Below are 17,284 nucleotides of genomic sequence, written 5' to 3'. Positions count from 1 at the left end.
GAGGGAGGCACAGAGGGATGGGAGTCCAGCCCAAAGGGACAGTGGGTCATAGAAAGGAGAAGGGGGCGGGTAGGGATGACAGGGCCAAATTGCTTACCACACTCGCCCCTGTGCTCTCCATCCTTCCCTCCTGCACTTAGTCCCTGCAGGCCGGAGAGGGGCAGGTGAGCTGGGGGCAAGAGGTGGGGCGAGAAGAGAAGTCTTTGGAATGAAGGAAGATGGACGATCAGGAGCACGCCTAGTCTGGCCTCAGAGGGCCCAGGAGGAGGGACAGGGTGCTACTGTATCAGGGAGGACTTCCTGCAGGTGGAGGATCAGAGCTGGGCCTGAGAGGGAACTTGAGCGCATGCCAGGTCTCTCGGAGAAATCGACACTGAGGAGGTTTCAGGGCCGTGCCCTGGACAGGGACGGAGGTGGGCCTGGCCCATTTGGCCCAGTGGGCTGACCTCAGCCGGTACAGGGGCTCAGGTGGTCAGAGAGTGAGATTGGGAGGGGAAAACCAAGACAGAAAGACAAGGAGAGACGGAGGAAAGAGCTAGAAGCAGTCCTTCCTGCCGCCTTGGTGAAGCACCAGGCTCCTTATTTCTAACCTGTCACAGACCGATACTTTTGTGAATACAACACCACGCGCTCGGGTGTGGTGGCCGCGCCCATTTGCAGCCAGGCTTTCGAAATGCTTGCTCCGGCTTCTGCAGGCCCCATGCTGTGGAAGACACCACCGCCAGGCCAATGTAGAGAGAACAGAGATGGGGCACAGGCGACAGTGGTCCCTCTCACGGCGGGGGACAGGTTCCAAGACCCCCAGTGGAGGTCTGAAACGGCAGATACCCCCGAACCCTCCACGTACTATGTTCCTATCCACATAAGCCTGTGATACGGCTTCGTTTACAAATGAGGCACAATGAGAAATTAACAGTGACCGATAACAAAGTCCGGCAGTTGCAGCAGGGCCCGCAGTGAGGGCTGGGTGGGTGTGGCTCTCTCTCAAAATGTCTTCCGCACATTTTCGGATGTTGCCGGCCCCCAATGACTGGATCATGAAGCTCAGGAAGGGGGCCCTGGGAGAAGGAGGGCGTGCCGGCCCCGCTCACCCAGCCAGAGTGCCCAGCACCTGCCAGGACACTTGGCAGGTGGCGATTACTTAATCTTTGCAGCTCATGAGAAGACTGTTATGCCCACGTTGTCGTTGAGGAACGCGTGGCCCTGGGAGGGGAGATGGTTGAGGAATGTGTGTAAATGACCACGCAGAAGGGGGATCTGTATCCCGAGGTCCCCTGCCGGCGTCGTCGGTGGCTGATCTCCCTGAGGCACTGCCTGGCTCAGCTCGACAGGGAGGCAAGGGGACATGAGAGGAAAAGACGGCGGTGTGGGGGCCAGAGGGAGAGTGCATCGGGGCGGGAGGACCAGAGAAAGGGGCTGCCGGGGAGAGGGCCCCTTCAATTGCCCGCTGAGAGCTCGAGGGAGAAGCTGGCAGGGGCGGGTAGGAGGGCGGGGGCAGGAGATGGGGACGGGCGGGCAGTGTGCAGGCTGTGGGGGAGCAGGAGTGGATGGGTCCCTGCAGGTTTGGGGGGTCGTCCTGCTCGCCTCTCTGCTCTGCCCACTGGTGCCAGCGGCGTCTCTCTCCCTCCAGGGAGCTGCTTCCTGTGCCTGGTGGACGTGGTGCCGGTGAAGAACGAGGATGGTGCCGTCATCATGTTCATCCTCAACTTCGAGGTGGTGATGGAGACCGACCTGGTGGGGTCCCCGGCCCGTGACACCAATCACCGCGGCCCCCCCTCCAGCTGGCTGGCCCCGGGTAAGCATGGCAGCCGGCTTGGGACCATGTGGTCTCCCTTCCCTGAGGTCTTTGGTCTCCCCAAGGGGCTGCTGCTTTGCAGGAAGGACTGTGCGGGGTGGGGGGCTTCAGAGGTGGGGTGAGAACATTGAGGATGTGGCCTGAACGGCTCCGGATGGAGACGCAGGTGGAGGGACTGACTCACAGGTCCAGGCACCTAGGGGGGTTCTCCCCACAGTGCCCTCCAGGGGTGGGGGCTTCACCCGCTGGTCCGGGAGCTGCTCCCTCGGAAGGCTGTGTCCCCCATGAGCTCCTTCCTGGCCCCCTCACTGGGTGGGTCAGCCCCCTGCAGCCCGAGGCGTGGGGGCCTCACTCAGCCTCCCCTGACGCGAAGGCTCAGTGTTCCCCCACGGACCCTTTTTTGGGGTTTAATTTGAATTTACTTTCAGAGCCATGGTCCTGCAAGCCCTAAGGTGACCCAGCCAGTAGCCCTGGGCCCTCCCCGCTGCAGCGGCGGCCATGGAGGCACAGCGCAGGAGGGTGCTTCACTTTGTGGCTTTACTGTGTGACCCCGGCACATGCCTCACTTATGTCCCCTTTCCGCATGTGGGGCCAGGATACCCCCAGTGCAGGGGTCAGAGCCAGGGCTGGTGACTGTCCTGCCGCCCGCCCAGATGCGCCGGGGAATGGTGGTTTATCACAGAGCCCGAGGCACGGTTATATTCCCGAATCGTTCGTGAGACTCGAGTCTGGGCGCGGGGACTGGGGTGCCAGATGTCGGGGCTCCGGACCCCCCCCACTACAGCCGCACGCCTCCCCTCGCCCCCGCAGGCCGCGCCAAGACCTTCCGTCTGAAGCTGCCCGCGCTGCTGGCGCTGACCGCCCGGGAGTCGTCGGCGCGGCCGGGCGGCGCGGGCGGCGCGGGCGGCGCGGGGGCCGTGGTGGTGGACGTGGACCTGACGCCCGCGGCGCACAGCAGCGAGTCGCTGGCCCTGGACGAGGTGACCGCCCTGGACAACCACGTGGCGGGGCGCGGGCCGGCGGAGGAGCGGCGCGCGCTGGTGGGGCCCGGCTCGCCCCCCGCCGGCGCGCCCCCGCACCCGTCCCCCCGGGCGCACAGCCTCAACCCCAACGCCTCCGGCTCCAGCTGCAGCCTGGCCCGCACGCGCTCCCGGGAGAGCTGCGCCAGCGTGCGCCGGGCCTCCTCGGCCGACGACATCGAGGCCATGCGCGCCGGGGCCCTGCCGCCACCTCCGCGCCACGCCAGCACCGGTGAGGGCCGGCGCCCCCGCAGGAGCCCCGCGCCCCCCAGCGCCAGGCCGGCCGTCCAGGACCCCCGGCTCTTCTCCCTCCACCCTGTCCGGTGTGCCTGGGAGATGGAAATCCCATTAAGCACTTATTTAATCCCATTAAGTGGCCATTAAATGTTCATTCATCCCGTTTCGTTCTTCCACGCGCAGCGCCTGGGCGGGCCCACGGGGCTGGCCCCCAGCGCAGGGACCAGGGAGGGCAGGCGGGGTGCGAAGGGCAGGAGCGGCGTCTGAGTTCCATGGCCTCCTGGCCCCCTGGCCGGCTCCCAGAGCCCAGGGACAGGCCCCCCTCCTCTGTCACCTGTCACGGCCTTGGGGCGCATGGCACTTCTCGCGGGAGTGGGAGGGTCTGGCCTGGTTGTCTTCGGGGTCTGCCCCTGTCTCTGAAGCGGCTTCCCTGATGCACTGCGCCCCTCACCTGGCATGGGCTGCGTCCGGTCTCCCCCTCATCTGTGTCATTGACTGACTGTCCTTTGCCCCTCCCTGCCAACCTGACCCCGCTTTTCCTTCCACTTCAGGGGCCCTGCACCCCTTTCCTGCTGCCCTGACCCCGCTTCCCCTCCATCCAGGGGTCCTGCACTTCCTGCCTGCCGCCACCACCCCGCTTTCCCCTCCACCCAGGAGCCTCACACTCCCTGCCTGCCGCCCTGACCACCCCCCCCCCGCCACCCCGACCCCCCCACCTGCCGCCCACCCTGACCCCGCTCTTCCCTCCACTCCAGGGGCCATGCACCCCCTGCGCAGCGGCCTGCTTAACTCCACGTCGGATTCGGATCTTGTGCGCTATCGCACCATTAGCAAGATTCCCCAAATCACCCTCAACTTTGTGGACCTCAAGGGTGACCCCTTCCTGGCTTCGCCCACCAGCGACCGGGAGATCATAGCACCCAAGATAAAGGAGAGGACCCACAATGTCACTGAGAAGGTCACCCAGGTAGGGCCCGGCTCCCCGGCTCCCCTCACCTCCCCTCACCTCGGAGTAGATTGGAGGTGGGGTGGGTGTGGACTGTGGCCAAAGTGGGGGTGGAGGGGTCCAGTCAGTGAGGGTCTCTTTGGCTGGGGTAGACAAGATTGGGGGGACTGTTCCAGAGTTGGGGTGAGAGAGCAGTGTGAGAGGTCCTGGAGGAGGGGGGTGGGTGCACAGACAGGGTGAGATCAAGTCCTGAAATGGGGCGGGAGAAGACCACCCGCCTTCGGGGTGCTGCCCAGCACTGCACGCTGGCAGGGCCAGCCTGGACTCCCACGGCAGCAGCCCCACTGCCCATCCCGCGGCTCCTCTCCGCCCTGCATGTGGGGGTGGGGAGGGTGGGGGCTCCCGCGGAGAGTGAGAACCCAGAAAGTGGGGGAGCCACACCTCAATCCCGGGCCCCTCCTGGCCCTCCTGGAGTAGCGCCCCTTGGCTTCCTGAGGGAGCTGCCCTGGGCAGGCCTCCGCTCCCCCTGCTCCTGCTGCCTCTGGCTCGCTGAGTCCCTGCCAGGTCTCCAGCCCCTTGGCCTTGACTCCAGAACATTCCCACTCTCCCCTGGCCCCGTATCTGGCTGCCTGCCCCTCCCCCTCCAGCCCTCGGGCCTGCCCCCACCTGGAGCCCGCGCCGCCCGCGCAGTGCCCGTCTGTGCGTGTGCATGGCGGGCTCTCCATCTCGGTGTCTGCCTGACTCCGGCTGCCTGGGCACCGGACCGGCGGGGCGGGGGTGTCGGGGAGATCATTAATCTGCGGTGACAGGCCGGGCCAGCGGGGGAGGGGCGCGGAGCGCGGGAGCGGCTGCCGGAGCCCTGGGCGCGCGGGGGAGGGGGCCCTGGCCGGGCACGGCGGGCGGGCGGGCGGGGTGGGGGTGGGGGTGGGGACCTGGGAGGAGGAGGGGCCGGCTGGAGGAGCCGAGTTCCGACCGCTGCGCTGCCGGGCTGGCGGCGGGCAGAGCGCGGCACCCTGGCAGCTGGGCCCGCACCAGGGGGCCATGGGCAACCCGAGTCCAGTGGGCTGTTGTCCACGCTCACGGCCAGGGTGACCCCTGCCCGGGGCCCAGCCCCAGCCACCCTGGCTGCATGCCAGAGGCTGCCCGGGGAGCCAGGCCGCCAGCCTCTGGGGCGCAGCCGGGGCTGGGACTGCTGCTGGGGCGTGGGTGAGGCGCTGGTGGGGCCCTCGGGCCCCAGGACAGGCAGGCTGGGGGGCACCAAGGCCTCCATGGCCACCCCGGCAGGGAAGGCGAGCGGGACAGGGGCTCTGCAGCCCAGGGGCCAGAAAGGCCGGGTGAGGCGGGCCGTGCGCATCTCCAGCCTGGTGGCCCAGGAGGTAGGTGACCCCAGCCCCTCCCCCTGGCCTGGGACACCGCGACCTGCAGCTGCCAGCCGGGTGCTGCCCAGAGGGCTCTGGCTCCAGGCCGAGGAGCTCCGAGCAGTTGGATGGTTTGGGGAGCCAGGAGGTTTGTAGCCGGGTGGCCCACTCTGGGCGCCAGCGTGCTCTGCTCTGGACCCGCTGGGCCTGGGTGGGCTTCTCCTGTGAGAAGCTTCTTCCTCCCTGTATCCCCCAGTAGCCAGGGGTGTCTAGAGGGCTGGCCAGCAGCAGCAGGCCTGGCATGGAGATGCCGGGGCCCTGCCACCCATGTGCTGGGCGGACTGTCAGGGAGCTTGGGCCGCTTCAGGGGTCCAGGCTTGGAGGCTACAGCCTGGGGAAGGTGGGGGTCAGAAGCCCCTGGGTGGGTGGTGCACCTCCTCCGGGTGCTGGTGGCCCGGGCCAGGGCCCAGCAGCCGACGATCCTATAAGGACCTCCTGGGAGCCACCTCTGTGCTCACCGGGGGCTAGTGTCAGAGCCTGGAGTCGGCTCAGGGAGGGGGAGCTAGAGGCCGCTCAGGGGGTGTCTGAGAATCTCACGTCTTCACCCCCACCCAGCACTTGAGTGCTCTACCTGGCTCATGCGCCTCCGGCCCGGAGCAGGTGTGGGGAATTCAGGTGAGACTCTGGGCGGGGCAGCTGTGGCAGAGCCGGCCTGGCCCACCGTCCATCCCAGGCATGCTTGTGTGCTGGAGTGGTGCTGTCCTGTCCTGGGCAGACTTGGGGCGGGGTCACTGCTGCACACCATAGGCCCCAGGGGCCTCTCGGGCATGGGGGTGGGGCAGCCCATCTAAGGCAGTGACTCCTTCTGTTACCTTGTCTTGGGGAGCCCAGCCAGTCCCAGTTTTGAGCCCCCACTTGCCCCTGCAGGCATCAGCGTATGGAGCAGACAGCCTGGGCTGACGGCAGGACTGAGGGGCCCACTCTTTGCCCTGCCCCAGGGGCTCCCCTCACCCACCATGTGCCTCTGGAGGCCCCACGTTGTCCCCAGCGTGGTGAAACCTCTGAGTGTATTTTAACTTCCAGTGATTTCCTCTGAGGCGTTGTTCCCCAAACAGCCCAAGGGATCCCCAGCTTGAGTATGCATGGGAGTTTTGTGGGGTTTACCCACCACACCCTCCCCAACCCTGGGCCTGAGGGTGGGGGCTGGGTCCTACATGTTGCTGAGGGCTGGGGGTGACCCTCGCTCTCAGCGGGATAGCCCAGGGGTGGCAGGGAGAGCTCGCACCTAGGCCCTGGGCTTAAGTCAGTTGCCTGTGAGGGAAGCTTTGGGGGCAGGGGAAGGCCACGGGGGGGGGGGGGGCAGACAAAAGCTTCCGGGATGGTGGGAAAGCTGGCTTGGGGAGAGGATGTGGCTGCTGCCCCCTGGTCTGGGTGACAGGCTGCCTGCCGGGAGGGCCCGGTGCCAGTGAGCCTGTGCAGGGCTTGGTGTGACCCGCCGCACTCTGGCCTGGGTGTGTGGCCTTTGTCCATCTGGCCATGTCTCTGCTGGGTGAGGCTCTCTGGCCCTTTGGGGTTGGGGAGACAGTGTGTGTGTGTAGAACTGAGGACCATCCTGGGCCCCAGGAGCAGGCTTGGGGGCGTCTTAGTATCCTTCCCTGGGAGGCTGAGTATGGGGTGGCTGGTGGCATGAAGGACCGTTAGCCCCGCAGCCCCCGGCCACCAGCAGTGGGACTGGCAGACGCTGCACCATCTGCACAGTCTGAAGCGTCAGACTCCCAGGCCATGCTCAGGCCAGAGCCTTTTCTGAGACCATGGCATATGTGTGTGGTGTATGTCTGGTCCACGTGTGTCTGCACCACGCGCAACAGCCCTGCACACACAGCACACTCGTGTAGTATGGATGCGACATGTCCCCTGCATGTATGACACATGCATGGTGTGTCTGGCGTGGGGGCAAGCTGCCACAGTGGGCCTGTGTTGCTGCTGGGAGCAGTGCCCCTCGGCAGTACTCAGGTCCCTGCCCGAAGGTCCCCCTGCAGGATGGGGCGCCTCGGGGCCCCGGGACAGGGTGGCCCTGCGCCGAGGGTGTGGGCACTCGGATGGAGACTTGCTGGCCTCCCCCCTCCCCCTGCTGGATCTCCTCTCTGGAGGCCCAGCGGACGTGTCAGCCGCTCCTCTCCTGAGGTCCCCCCTGCTTGCCCAGCCCTGCCCAGCCTCCAGGTGGACACTGTGCCCCCTTCCAGGTGCTGTCCCTGGGCGCTGACGTGCTGCCGGAGTACAAGCTGCAGGCGCCGCGCATCCACCGCTGGACCATTCTGCACTACAGCCCCTTCAAGGCCGTGTGGGACTGGCTCATCCTGCTGCTGGTCATCTACACGGCCGTCTTCACCCCCTACTCAGCCGCCTTCCTGCTGAAGGAGACGGAGGACGGGTCCCTTACCCCCAACTGCGGCTACACCTGCCAGCCTCTGGCCGTGGTGGACCTCATCGTGGACATCATGTTCATCGTGGACATCCTCATCAACTTCCGCACCACCTACGTCAACGCCAACGAGGAGGTGGTCAGCCACCCTGGCCGCATCGCCGTCCACTATTTCAAGGGCTGGTTCCTCATCGACATGGTGGCCGCCATCCCCTTTGACCTGCTCATCTTTGGCTCCGGCTCAGAGGAGGTGGGGAGCAGGGCGTGGGCGGGGTGGGGGGGCCGGGAGGGAGTGGGGAGCAGGGCTGGGGGGCTGGACCTGCGGGGCTCTGCTCTCCGCAGAAGCTGCCCGGGCTGTCAGGGTCCAGAGGGGCATCTTTTTCTAATCTGCCATGCCAAGAGGCTGCTGCCAGCTAATTCCCACATAAGTGCCCTGGAAGCCAGAGGGAGCTCCGGCCAGGCACTTCGGGGCGGGTGTACCACCCTCCGCAGCCACCACGGGGACGGTGAATCCTGTCCCAAAGTGGCCACACAGAGGGACTCCACCGGCCAGCGCGTGGGAGGGCCTGGATCCCCGCAGGAGCCCCCACAGGGGAGGAAGGCCTTGCGCAAGCCCTGCCCGCCCTCCCGGGCTGCGGTGCCCGCTCTGCCCCCCTGACACCGCCCTCCGACGCCCCCAGCTGATCGGGCTGCTGAAGACGGCGCGGCTGCTGCGGCTGGTGCGCGTGGCGCGGAAGCTGGACCGCTACTCGGAGTACGGCGCGGCCGTGCTGTTCCTGCTCATGTGCACCTTCGCGCTGATCGCGCACTGGCTGGCCTGCATCTGGTACGCCATCGGCAACATGGAGCAGCCGCACATGGACTCGCGCATCGGCTGGCTGCACAACCTGGGCGACCAGATCGGCAAGCCCTACAACAGCAGCGGCCTGGGCGGCCCCTCCATCAAGGACAAGTACGTCACGGCGCTCTACTTCACCTTCAGCAGCCTCACCAGCGTGGGCTTCGGGAACGTGTCCCCCAACACCAACTCGGAGAAGATCTTCTCCATCTGCGTCATGCTCATCGGCTGTGAGTGACCCCCGGGGAGTGCGGCTCAGAGGGGGGCGGAGGAGGCCAGGGCGGCCAGGAGCCGGGGGTCAGGGCGCGGCCAGGAGCCAGGGGTCAGGGTGCAGCCAGGAGCGGGGGGTCAGGTCGCAGCCAGGAGCTGGGGGTCAGGGCGTGGCCAGGAGCCAGGGTCAGGGCGCGGCCAGGAGCGGGGGGTCAGGGTGCAGCCAAGAGCCGGGGGTCAGGGTGCAGCCAGGAGCGGGGGGTCAGGTCGCAGCCAGGAGCCAGGGTCAGGGCGCGGCCAGGAGCTGGGGGTTAGGGCACAGCCAGGAGCGGGGGGTCAGGGCGTGTCGGGGGGGGGGTCAGGGCGCGTCCAGGAGCCGGGGGTCAGGGCGCGCGTCTGTGCAGATGCGCCCCGCGCGCCTCTCCATGGAGCGGGGCCCGCTAGCGCCCCTGACCCAGAGCGGGCCGGGAGCGCCCCTCGGACGCTGATGGGCCGCCTCGCCCCCGCCCCAGCGCTCATGTACGCCAGCATCTTCGGCAACGTGTCGGCCATCATCCAGCGCCTGTACTCGGGCACCGCGCGCTACCACACGCAGATGCTGCGGGTGCGCGAGTTCATCCGCTTCCACCAGATCCCCAACCCGCTGCGCCAGCGCCTGGAGGAGTACTTCCAGCACGCCTGGTCCTACACCAACGGCATCGACATGAACGCGGTGAGCGGCTCTGGGCCAGCGCGGGGGTGGGGGGCCTGCGAGCCGCTGCGGGCCAGAGTCCAAGGGGGTGGTCGGCGGCGGTAGTGCTTAGGGCCTGTTACCGCCCTCTCGCCCCCGGGGCTCATGCACCCTGAGAGGCCTGGTTTGGGGAAAGCGCTCTTGGATAGGTGAGGGGAGCACGTAATCCTCACAGCCCCCAACAGAGATGGGTCTCTAGACCTTACAGATAAGAAAATCTAGGTCCAGAGCCCCCAGGGGGGAACAGCTGGGCTGGCTGGGCTGAAATGGGCACCGGGTCCTTCCCTGACTGACCTCCGGATACTCCTCCCAGAACCTTCTGGGCGGTTCCGGAGAAGGTGTGCTGAGCGCCCTCCCCCGCAGGTGCTGAAGGGCTTCCCCGAGTGTCTGCAGGCCGACATCTGCCTGCACCTGAACCGCTCGCTGCTGCAGCACTGCAAGCCCTTCCGAGGGGCCACCAAGGGCTGCCTGCGGGCGCTGGCCATGAAGTTCAAGACCACACACGCGCCGCCCGGGGACACGCTGGTGCACGCCGGAGACCTCCTCACCGCCCTCTACTTCATCTCCCGGGGCTCCATCGAGATCCTGCGGGGCGACGTGGTCGTGGCCATCCTGGGTACGGGGGGGATGGAGCCCTGGGCCAGAGGCGCCCACCGGGACCTGGAGAGGGCCCAGCCCTGAGGCTGCTGCCGGGGGCTGCCCTCCCGGGATGGCCTGCAGGGACCCTGGCAATTTTAACTCACCCAAGCTCTGGCCCTGCAAGGAGAGAGTGGAGGGGAGCCTAAAACAGGGTGCTGGGCTCTGGGGGTTCCTGGATTCTACCTCCCTTTGGGATCTCCTCAGGGGCGGTGACACCCTGCCTTCCCTAAAGCATGACCCAATCCAGATGCAGCAGGGTGGGTCGTGGTGGAGGCTCTGGGTCTGACTTTACTACGGAAATGTCCTCAAACCTTACAGCCAAGCCTGGCCCCCGCGGTCTCCAAGCAAAGAGACACCCCCTGTCTCCCTTCCACCCCCTCCTTTCTACCCGACCTGCACACGCGGACAGGTGTGCCCTCTGCTTCCACTTGCTTCCTTGGCTCTGTACACCATAGGGCACCATTGGGGGGTCCCTTTAGATTTTTATTATTCATTCCACAAACACCTCCACATCTTGTATGTCACATGTGATACTTTCTGGGGGTTTCTGTCCTCTGCCGTGCTAAGCACCGCCGCCCTGGCTTCTCTCAGTAAACACGGTGTTGGTCTGAGTGCACTGCTGTGTTGTGATGACTGGACTAAGGAACGCTGGACATGAGGGTGTAGTGATCGGGGGTTTCTAGGACATGGGGCTTGGGAGGTAGAAGCAGAGCTGGAGCCCAAAGAGCCAGGGCCATGGGCAGGGGGTGCTCCAGTCTGGCTCTGCTGGCCCTTGAGGCCTGGCACAATCTGTTGTGGGGACGGGAGCCAAGGGTCATGGGGCCGGCTGGTGCTCTGGGGGTGGGGGGCCAGCTGGTGGGTGCTCTGACCGCCTGGAGGGACAGCTAGGGTACCATGCTGCCTCTGTGGGCCCAGGGCCGAGCTCCCCCCTTTCGGTGGCCCCAGGGAAGAACGACATCTTCGGGGAGCCTCTGAACCTGTATGCGCGGCCCGGCAAGTCCAACGGGGACGTGCGGGCCCTCACTTACTGCGACCTGCACAAGATCCACCGGGACGACCTGCTGGAGGTGCTGGACATGTACCCCGAGTTCTCGGACCACTTCTGGTCCAGCCTGGAGATCACCTTCAACCTGCGAGACGTGAGTGGGCCACCCGCGGCCGGCCTGGCTGGCAGCCCCCTCACGGTGTGACCCCCTCCCCTGGCCCTCCCGGGGCTTCCCTGCGCCCCCTCCTCAGATTCTGAGCAGGGCAGGGTCTGGCCTGGCAGGGCAGGAAGGTGGGCGCGAGGGGCCCTGACACGGCTCTTGGTTCCAGACCAACATGATCCCCGGCTCTCCCGGCAGCGCGGAGCTCGAGGGCGGCTTCAACCGGCAACGCAAGCGCAAGCTGTCCTTCCGCCGGCGCACGGACAAGGGTGAGGCGGGCGGGGACGGGGGCTGCGGGAGGGCCAGGGGCCAGCCTGGCTCCTCTGGTCTTCGTGGGGCTGCTCTCTGGGTGGGCACGGCCTTGAGCTGACTAGGGGAGAGGAGGCAGGACCACGAGGGGGAGGGGCGTGGCCCAGGCAGGCCCGGGGCTCCCGGAGACTCTGGCCCCGCAGCGGCCCGCGCTTGTGAGTGGGGCTGGAGAGCAGAAGAGAGCGGGCGGGGACACACAAGGCGTCCTGTCCCGGCCCAGGCTCTGCTCCTGCCCGTGCCTCCTCCCTCTGAGCCCATCGCCTTTCTGTTGCCCACAGACCCAGAGCAGCCCGGGGAGGTGTCGGCCTTGGGGCTGGGCCGGGCCGGGGCCGGGCCCAGTAGCCGGGGCCGGCCAGGGGGCCCGTGGGGAGAGAGCCCGTCCAGCGGCCCCTCCAGCCCGGAGAGCAGCGAGGACGAGGGCCCGGGCCGCAGCTCCAGCCCCCTCCGCCTGGTGCCCTTCTCCAGCCCCAGGCCCTCGGTGGAGCCGCCCGGGCCCCCCACGGAGGACTGTGAGAAGAGCAGCGACACCTGCAACCCGCTGTCAGGTAGGGCGAGGGCCGCCCGGCGGGTGGGATGTGGCCTCTGTCCCCGCCTCAACCCAGCTCTCCGGCTCCAGGCGCCTTCTCGGGAGTGTCCAACATCTTCAGCTTCTGGGGGGACAGTCGGGGCCGCCAGTACCAGGAGCTGCCTCGCTGCCCCGCCCCCACCCCCAGCCTCCTCAATATCCCTCTTGCCAGTCCCGGCCGGCGGCCCCGGGGTGACGTGGAGAGCAGGCTGGATGCCCTGCAGAGGCAGCTCAACAGGTCAGGGGGCCCTGCCAACGGCGTAGCCCTGCTGTGTGTGGAGGGTGGAGGAGCTGGGCGTTGGCCCCTGGCGCGGGCAGGCGAAGGGGCAGGGGCTGTTCTGTGTAGGTCTGGCTGCCTGTGCGGAGCGGGCCCCTCCCCTTCCATCTGGGGCCTGGGCCTGGGGCGCATCGGAGCGTGGGCTGGGGGCTGACCCGCTGGCCCATCCCTAGGGTGCTCCCGAAGTGCCAGGTACTGGTGTCTCCACTTCCCTGAGACCCAGGGCACCCTCCTTCTCGCTGACGCAGGCTGGAGACCCGGCTGAGCGCGGACATGGCCACCGTCATGCAGCTGCTGCAGAGGCAGATGGCGCTGGTCCCGCCCGCCTACAGCGCCGTGACCACCCCGGGGCCCGGGCCTGCCTCCACCTCCCCGCTGCTGCCTGTCAGCCCCCTCCCCACCCTCACCCTGGACTCGCTTTCTCAGGCAAGTGCCAAAGCCCACCAGCCCAGGGCACCTGGCTTTGCTGCCCTTTCTGCCTGGCCCCCGGGTCCAGCCTTCTCCCACCCCTGCTGCCCTCCTCCCTGCTGCCCTCCTCGGGGGCAGGGGAACCCCTCCGCTGAAGCCCCCAGCTGGCGGGGGACGAGAGCTAGCAGGCCGGCAGCTTCACCTGCTCACGAGGCCCGTGTGACCGACGGAGCCCTCGACTTGGGGGTGGGTGCCATGCACTGCTGTGCCCTTGGGGCAGGGCCTTAGGTCACTGCTGGGACTGGCACCCCCCACCTGATTCTCCTGCCAGCCACTGTGCTGGGCTATCTCGGGGTCTCTGCTGAGTCCCCACGATTGCACTTCCGGGCCTGCCTCTCCCTTCCTGCCAGATATGGGGCTGCTGCCTTTTGTCCTCTCCCAAGTGGACACGTAGTTTCCTGGACTCCTGACAGGACAACTGTATCTGGGCCCCCAGAGGGGACGCCGCTGGCTCCCCGAGGCATCCTGGGATCTGCTCCCCCTCTCTGGCATCTGCTCCCCCCTCCCATATGTTGCCTGCTCCTGTTTGCAGACACCAGGGCCCACGTCAGCAAATGTGCCAGTCTCCCTTCTCAGCCTCCCCCGCAGGGATCTCACTGCAGACTTGGCAGCACCCACAAACCCCTCCCGCCTGCCCTGGCTCTCCCGGCCTCCGGAGGCCCGCGCCGCCGCCTCTGCTGCTCGTCCCTGAGCCTCCCTAGGCTGGCGGAAAGGACGTGTTTCTCTCTCCTTTGCGGTTTCTGTCCCGACTCAGGTCCCCTCATTCTGGAGGGTTTGGATCCATCTACGTTCCCTGGGGACGGACGTGGCTGAGTCTTGGCCTCGAGGACCCCCACCCCCCCGTGCCACGTCCTGCTCTGTCCACCTCGGCTCTCTTGTCTTCTGGGTGCTGACCCTCCCCCTCCCCCCTCCCCAGAGGGCTCCCGGCCTGCTCACCCCTGTGTTCTTTGCAGGTTTCCCAGCTCATGGCGTGTGAGGAGCTCCCCCCGGGGGCCCCGGAGCTCCCCCAAGACGGCCCCACTCGACGCCTCTCCCTGCCGGGCCAGCTGGGGGCCCTCACCTCCCAGCCCCTGCACAGACACGGCTCAGACCCGGGGAGTTAGTGGGGCTGCCCAGCGTGGACACGTGGCTCACCCAGAGTTCAGCACACCGCCTGGGCCCCTCCCCCTGAGGCCCTGCCCAGGAGGCCCTGGCCACAGACGGGAGAGGAGCCGTGAGGCACAGCCCCTCCCTCAGCCCTTGGGACCATCTCCTCCGCAGTCCCCTGGGCCCCCGTGGGAGGGGCAGGGGCAGGGCCGGGCAGTGGATGGGGGTCTGTGGTCCCCCCACTGCCCTGGGGGCATTAGCTGGTCTAACTGCCCGAGGCATCCGGCCCTGGGCCTTAGGCACCTCAAGGACTTTTCTGCTATTTACTGCTCTTATTGTTAAGGATAATAATTAAGGATCATATGAATAATTAATGAAGATGCTGATGACTATGAATAATAAATAATTATCCTGAGGAGCCTGCTCTGGTACCGGGAGGGTCACTCGTGGGCCGGTGCTCACATGCAGCAGGAATCTGGGGGCTTCTGGGTGCGCAGAGGCTGCCCTGTCGTCTGGGTGGGGTGCCCTGGGCTGCCTCCTCAGGGCCTGCTTCCCCTTCCTCTGGACTCAGGAGAACTGCCTGGACGGTCTGATGATAGGGGTGCCCCAGGGGGCATGGGCCTTGGGCCAGCCCCCTGTTGTGCGCTGGGTGCAAGCTGCCCGGAGCCCGCCCATGCTGCCAACGCTGGCTGACTGCCTGGTCCTACTCTGGCTGAGGCTTGGCTTCGGGATCCTGACCCAGATGACCAGGGTCCTGTGCCTGAGAGTCCCTGTACCTTCCCACTGGGTGCCCTGGGTTTCCCGGGCTTGAGCAGTGCTGCCCAGGTGTCTGCTGCAGGTGGGCCTCACCTTGGTCACCTTGACCTAGCGATTGCTGAGGAACTCTTCCTCAGGACGGTGGGAGTTCCAGGCTGGCCCCTTCTTGTTATCGGGGCACCGTCAAGACAGACGCGCCTGTGTGAGGGCACACATGCGTGTGTGTGGGGGGGCTGGTCTGTGAGGGTGGAGCCCCCAGGAGCCATTGCTGGTGACCCTGGCATGCCTGTTCCTCAGCGATCACAAGGTCAAGGTGACCAAGGTGAGGCCCACCTGCAGCAGACACCTGGGCAGCCCTGCTAAGGCCTGGGAAACCCGCTAGGCCCAGCCAACTCTGCCGTCAATGCCGGACCTCACAGCTCCTGAGCGCCACATGGCTTGTTCATTCTGCTTTATGGGCCAGGGCCAGTGCGGCGCCTCCTGGCTGTGATGGGGTGACTGCTGGGGCGGCCCCTGCCCAGAGCGGCAGGAGAGAGGGAGACTCTACCCAGGAGACTCTGCACCAGCCTCGGCGCCTCCCAAGAGGGAGGCAGGAGGGACCCGGGAGCCCAGTGTGTCCGGGGAGGGGGATGGGCATGGAGCATAGAGCTGCGCTCAGAGGCGGAGGGGGTGACGGGCGCCCCAGCAAGAGGATAGCTTTGCACAACGGGAGATGCCTCACAGTGCACAGGTGTGTACGTGTGAGTGTGAGCACACGTCACGGTTTGTGAGTTCACACACAGGCCTTGCTGGTGTGTGCAGGTTGGGACTTGGGGGCCCACGGGTGCCCTAGATTCAGTTTATGGACTCAGGAGGTGGGAACACGCCGTGGGGATGTCAACCTGGGGCAGGAGGCAGACCCAGGCGAGGCCATGGTGAGGGCGAGGGCAAGATGAGGTGTGAGGGGCGTGTGGGCCGTGGGCACAGGGGCAGGGGGAGGAGAAGAAACCCTGGCCCGGCTCTCGGGCTGTGTGGCAGGGGTGACACAGGCTATTTCTTGGGGTTCCGGGCCAACCTCCACAGTCAGCTCCTGCCTCAGGTGCCTGGGCCGTGGGGGCCTGGGGTGGATGTGAGTTAATCTGGGGGCGAGCGTGTGCGTGTGTGTGCACACAAGTGTGGGCCTGTGGGCATGTGTGTTTGTGTGTGTGTGCGCACATGTGTGGGCCTGTGTGTGTGTGCGTGTGTGTGCATGTCTGGGAGCATGCACTGCTCTTAGCAGAGAGGCCAGGCCAGCAGAGTGGGAGTCTAAATGCTCGTCCTTGGTGGACGCAGGTGAGGGCCCAGGGGTCAGTCTGCTCGGTCTGGACAGAGGAGCTGCCGCTGCCCTGAGCCGGCTCTGCATGGAGACGCCTGTGCCAGGTCCCTGCCAGGCGCTAGCTTGGGTGGAGGGTGGGTGGGGGACAACAGTCACGGCCTGCAGCTGGGTGCTGGTGCCTGCGTCACTTACTCTGGCACTGCAGAGGTGGGTGTAATCACACAGCAGGGTAATAAGGCTCAGGGTGACTCACTGGCTGCCCAGCGGTCACGGCAGGTGACAGGCCACAGCTTCTGACTCCTGGGAGGAGCAACTGTGACCCCCAGGGCCCCACACTGGGGTACAGTCCTGGCCGGGGGCGTGGGCTCAGACCTGGGCCTTGGGGACCCAAAAACCTGGCAGGGGTGGGCTCAAAGGGCAGTGCAGCCCAGTGTGAGAGCCCAGCATGGACTCCCGGGGCCAGGTGATGCCCTGCCCCATCCCAGGCCCTGCCAGTCTGGGCCCCGCCCCGCCTCGCCTCACACCCGGCTGGTGCTAAGACTGCTGCGGCCCCTTGCTGCATCCCTGGAATTTGGGGGGTTCTTAGGTGTGTTGAGAGGGCGGGGGGAGCCCCAACTCTGCCACCATGTCACCTGGGAGCACAGCCTCATGCCAGGCTCCTTTCCCCAGCACCGCCCTCGTTCACCCACATTGCCCTCTCCACCACAATTGTATTTTTTTGTGTGAAAACAATCTGTAAAAACTCTTTGGAAGGAAGCGGAAGGAGCAATGTGAGGTCAGCAGCCATGAGCCCGGGAGGAGGGAGCCCAAGGGGCAGCTCGGCCTTGGGCTGCAGAAGGATAAGAGGAGGTGCCAGGCCCTGCGCAGCCCTGTCTCCAGGCACAGGGCTGCTTCCTCTCCTGGCTGAAGGCAATAAAATACGGAGCGTCAGCGCCCCGAGGACAGGCCTCGCTGGGCTCCGCAGGGTCTGGCCCAGAGCCTAGCACTGGGAATGCTCAGTGTTTCCTGAATGGATGGGTGGGTGGGTGGGTGGATGGATGGGTGGGAGGGTGGGTGGATGAGTGAATGGATTAGAGGACAGCCTCCTTCCAGGCACAGAGACCCGCGGACTAGATGGGCAGGGCTGAGGAAGCCCTCATGTGGCTGTTGAGAGCAGCTGTGAGAAGAGTCCTGGCCCCTTCACCTGTCAC

The 17,284-nt window shown here is 66.5% G+C and overlaps 1 protein-coding gene across 2 annotated transcripts in view; it reads left to right on the top strand.

Moving 5' to 3' along the window:
* KCNH2 (potassium voltage-gated channel subfamily H member 2) overlaps nt 1-14,061 on the top strand; it is a gene marked incomplete at both ends in the record, with an annotated part of 29,347 nt that extends 15,286 nt beyond the window's left edge. The window contains 13 exons of one of the 2 annotated variants that reach the window (XM_084229738.1): nt 1,631-1,795; nt 2,606-3,046; nt 3,807-4,018; nt 7,599-8,027; nt 8,458-8,845; nt 9,338-9,537; nt 9,919-10,171; nt 11,140-11,333; nt 11,509-11,608; nt 11,927-12,193; nt 12,265-12,451; nt 12,739-12,916; nt 13,912-14,061. In XM_084229738.1, coding sequence (XP_084085864.1) covers nt 1,631-1,795; nt 2,606-3,046; nt 3,807-4,018; nt 7,599-8,027; nt 8,458-8,845; nt 9,338-9,537; nt 9,919-10,171; nt 11,140-11,333; nt 11,509-11,608; nt 11,927-12,193; nt 12,265-12,451; nt 12,739-12,916; nt 13,912-14,061 — 3,164 coding nt within the window. Of the gene's footprint in view, nt 1-1,630; nt 1,796-2,605; nt 3,047-3,806; nt 4,019-5,265; nt 5,374-7,598; nt 8,028-8,457; nt 8,846-9,337; nt 9,538-9,918; nt 10,172-11,139; nt 11,334-11,508; nt 11,609-11,926; nt 12,194-12,264; nt 12,452-12,738; nt 12,917-13,911 lie in introns of those variants that run through there. The other variant, XM_084229739.1, reaches the window with a different exon arrangement.
* Between the last annotated feature and the right edge of the window lie 3,223 nt (nt 14,062-17,284).

The sequence above is a fragment of the Talpa europaea genome (genome assembly GCF_964194135.1).
Source record: "Talpa europaea genome assembly, chromosome: 3".
Taxonomy (NCBI): Eukaryota; Metazoa; Chordata; class Mammalia; order Eulipotyphla; family Talpidae; genus Talpa; species Talpa europaea.
Note: the sequence above shows the minus strand (reverse complement) of the source record. Positions and strands in the feature narration are given on the sequence as shown.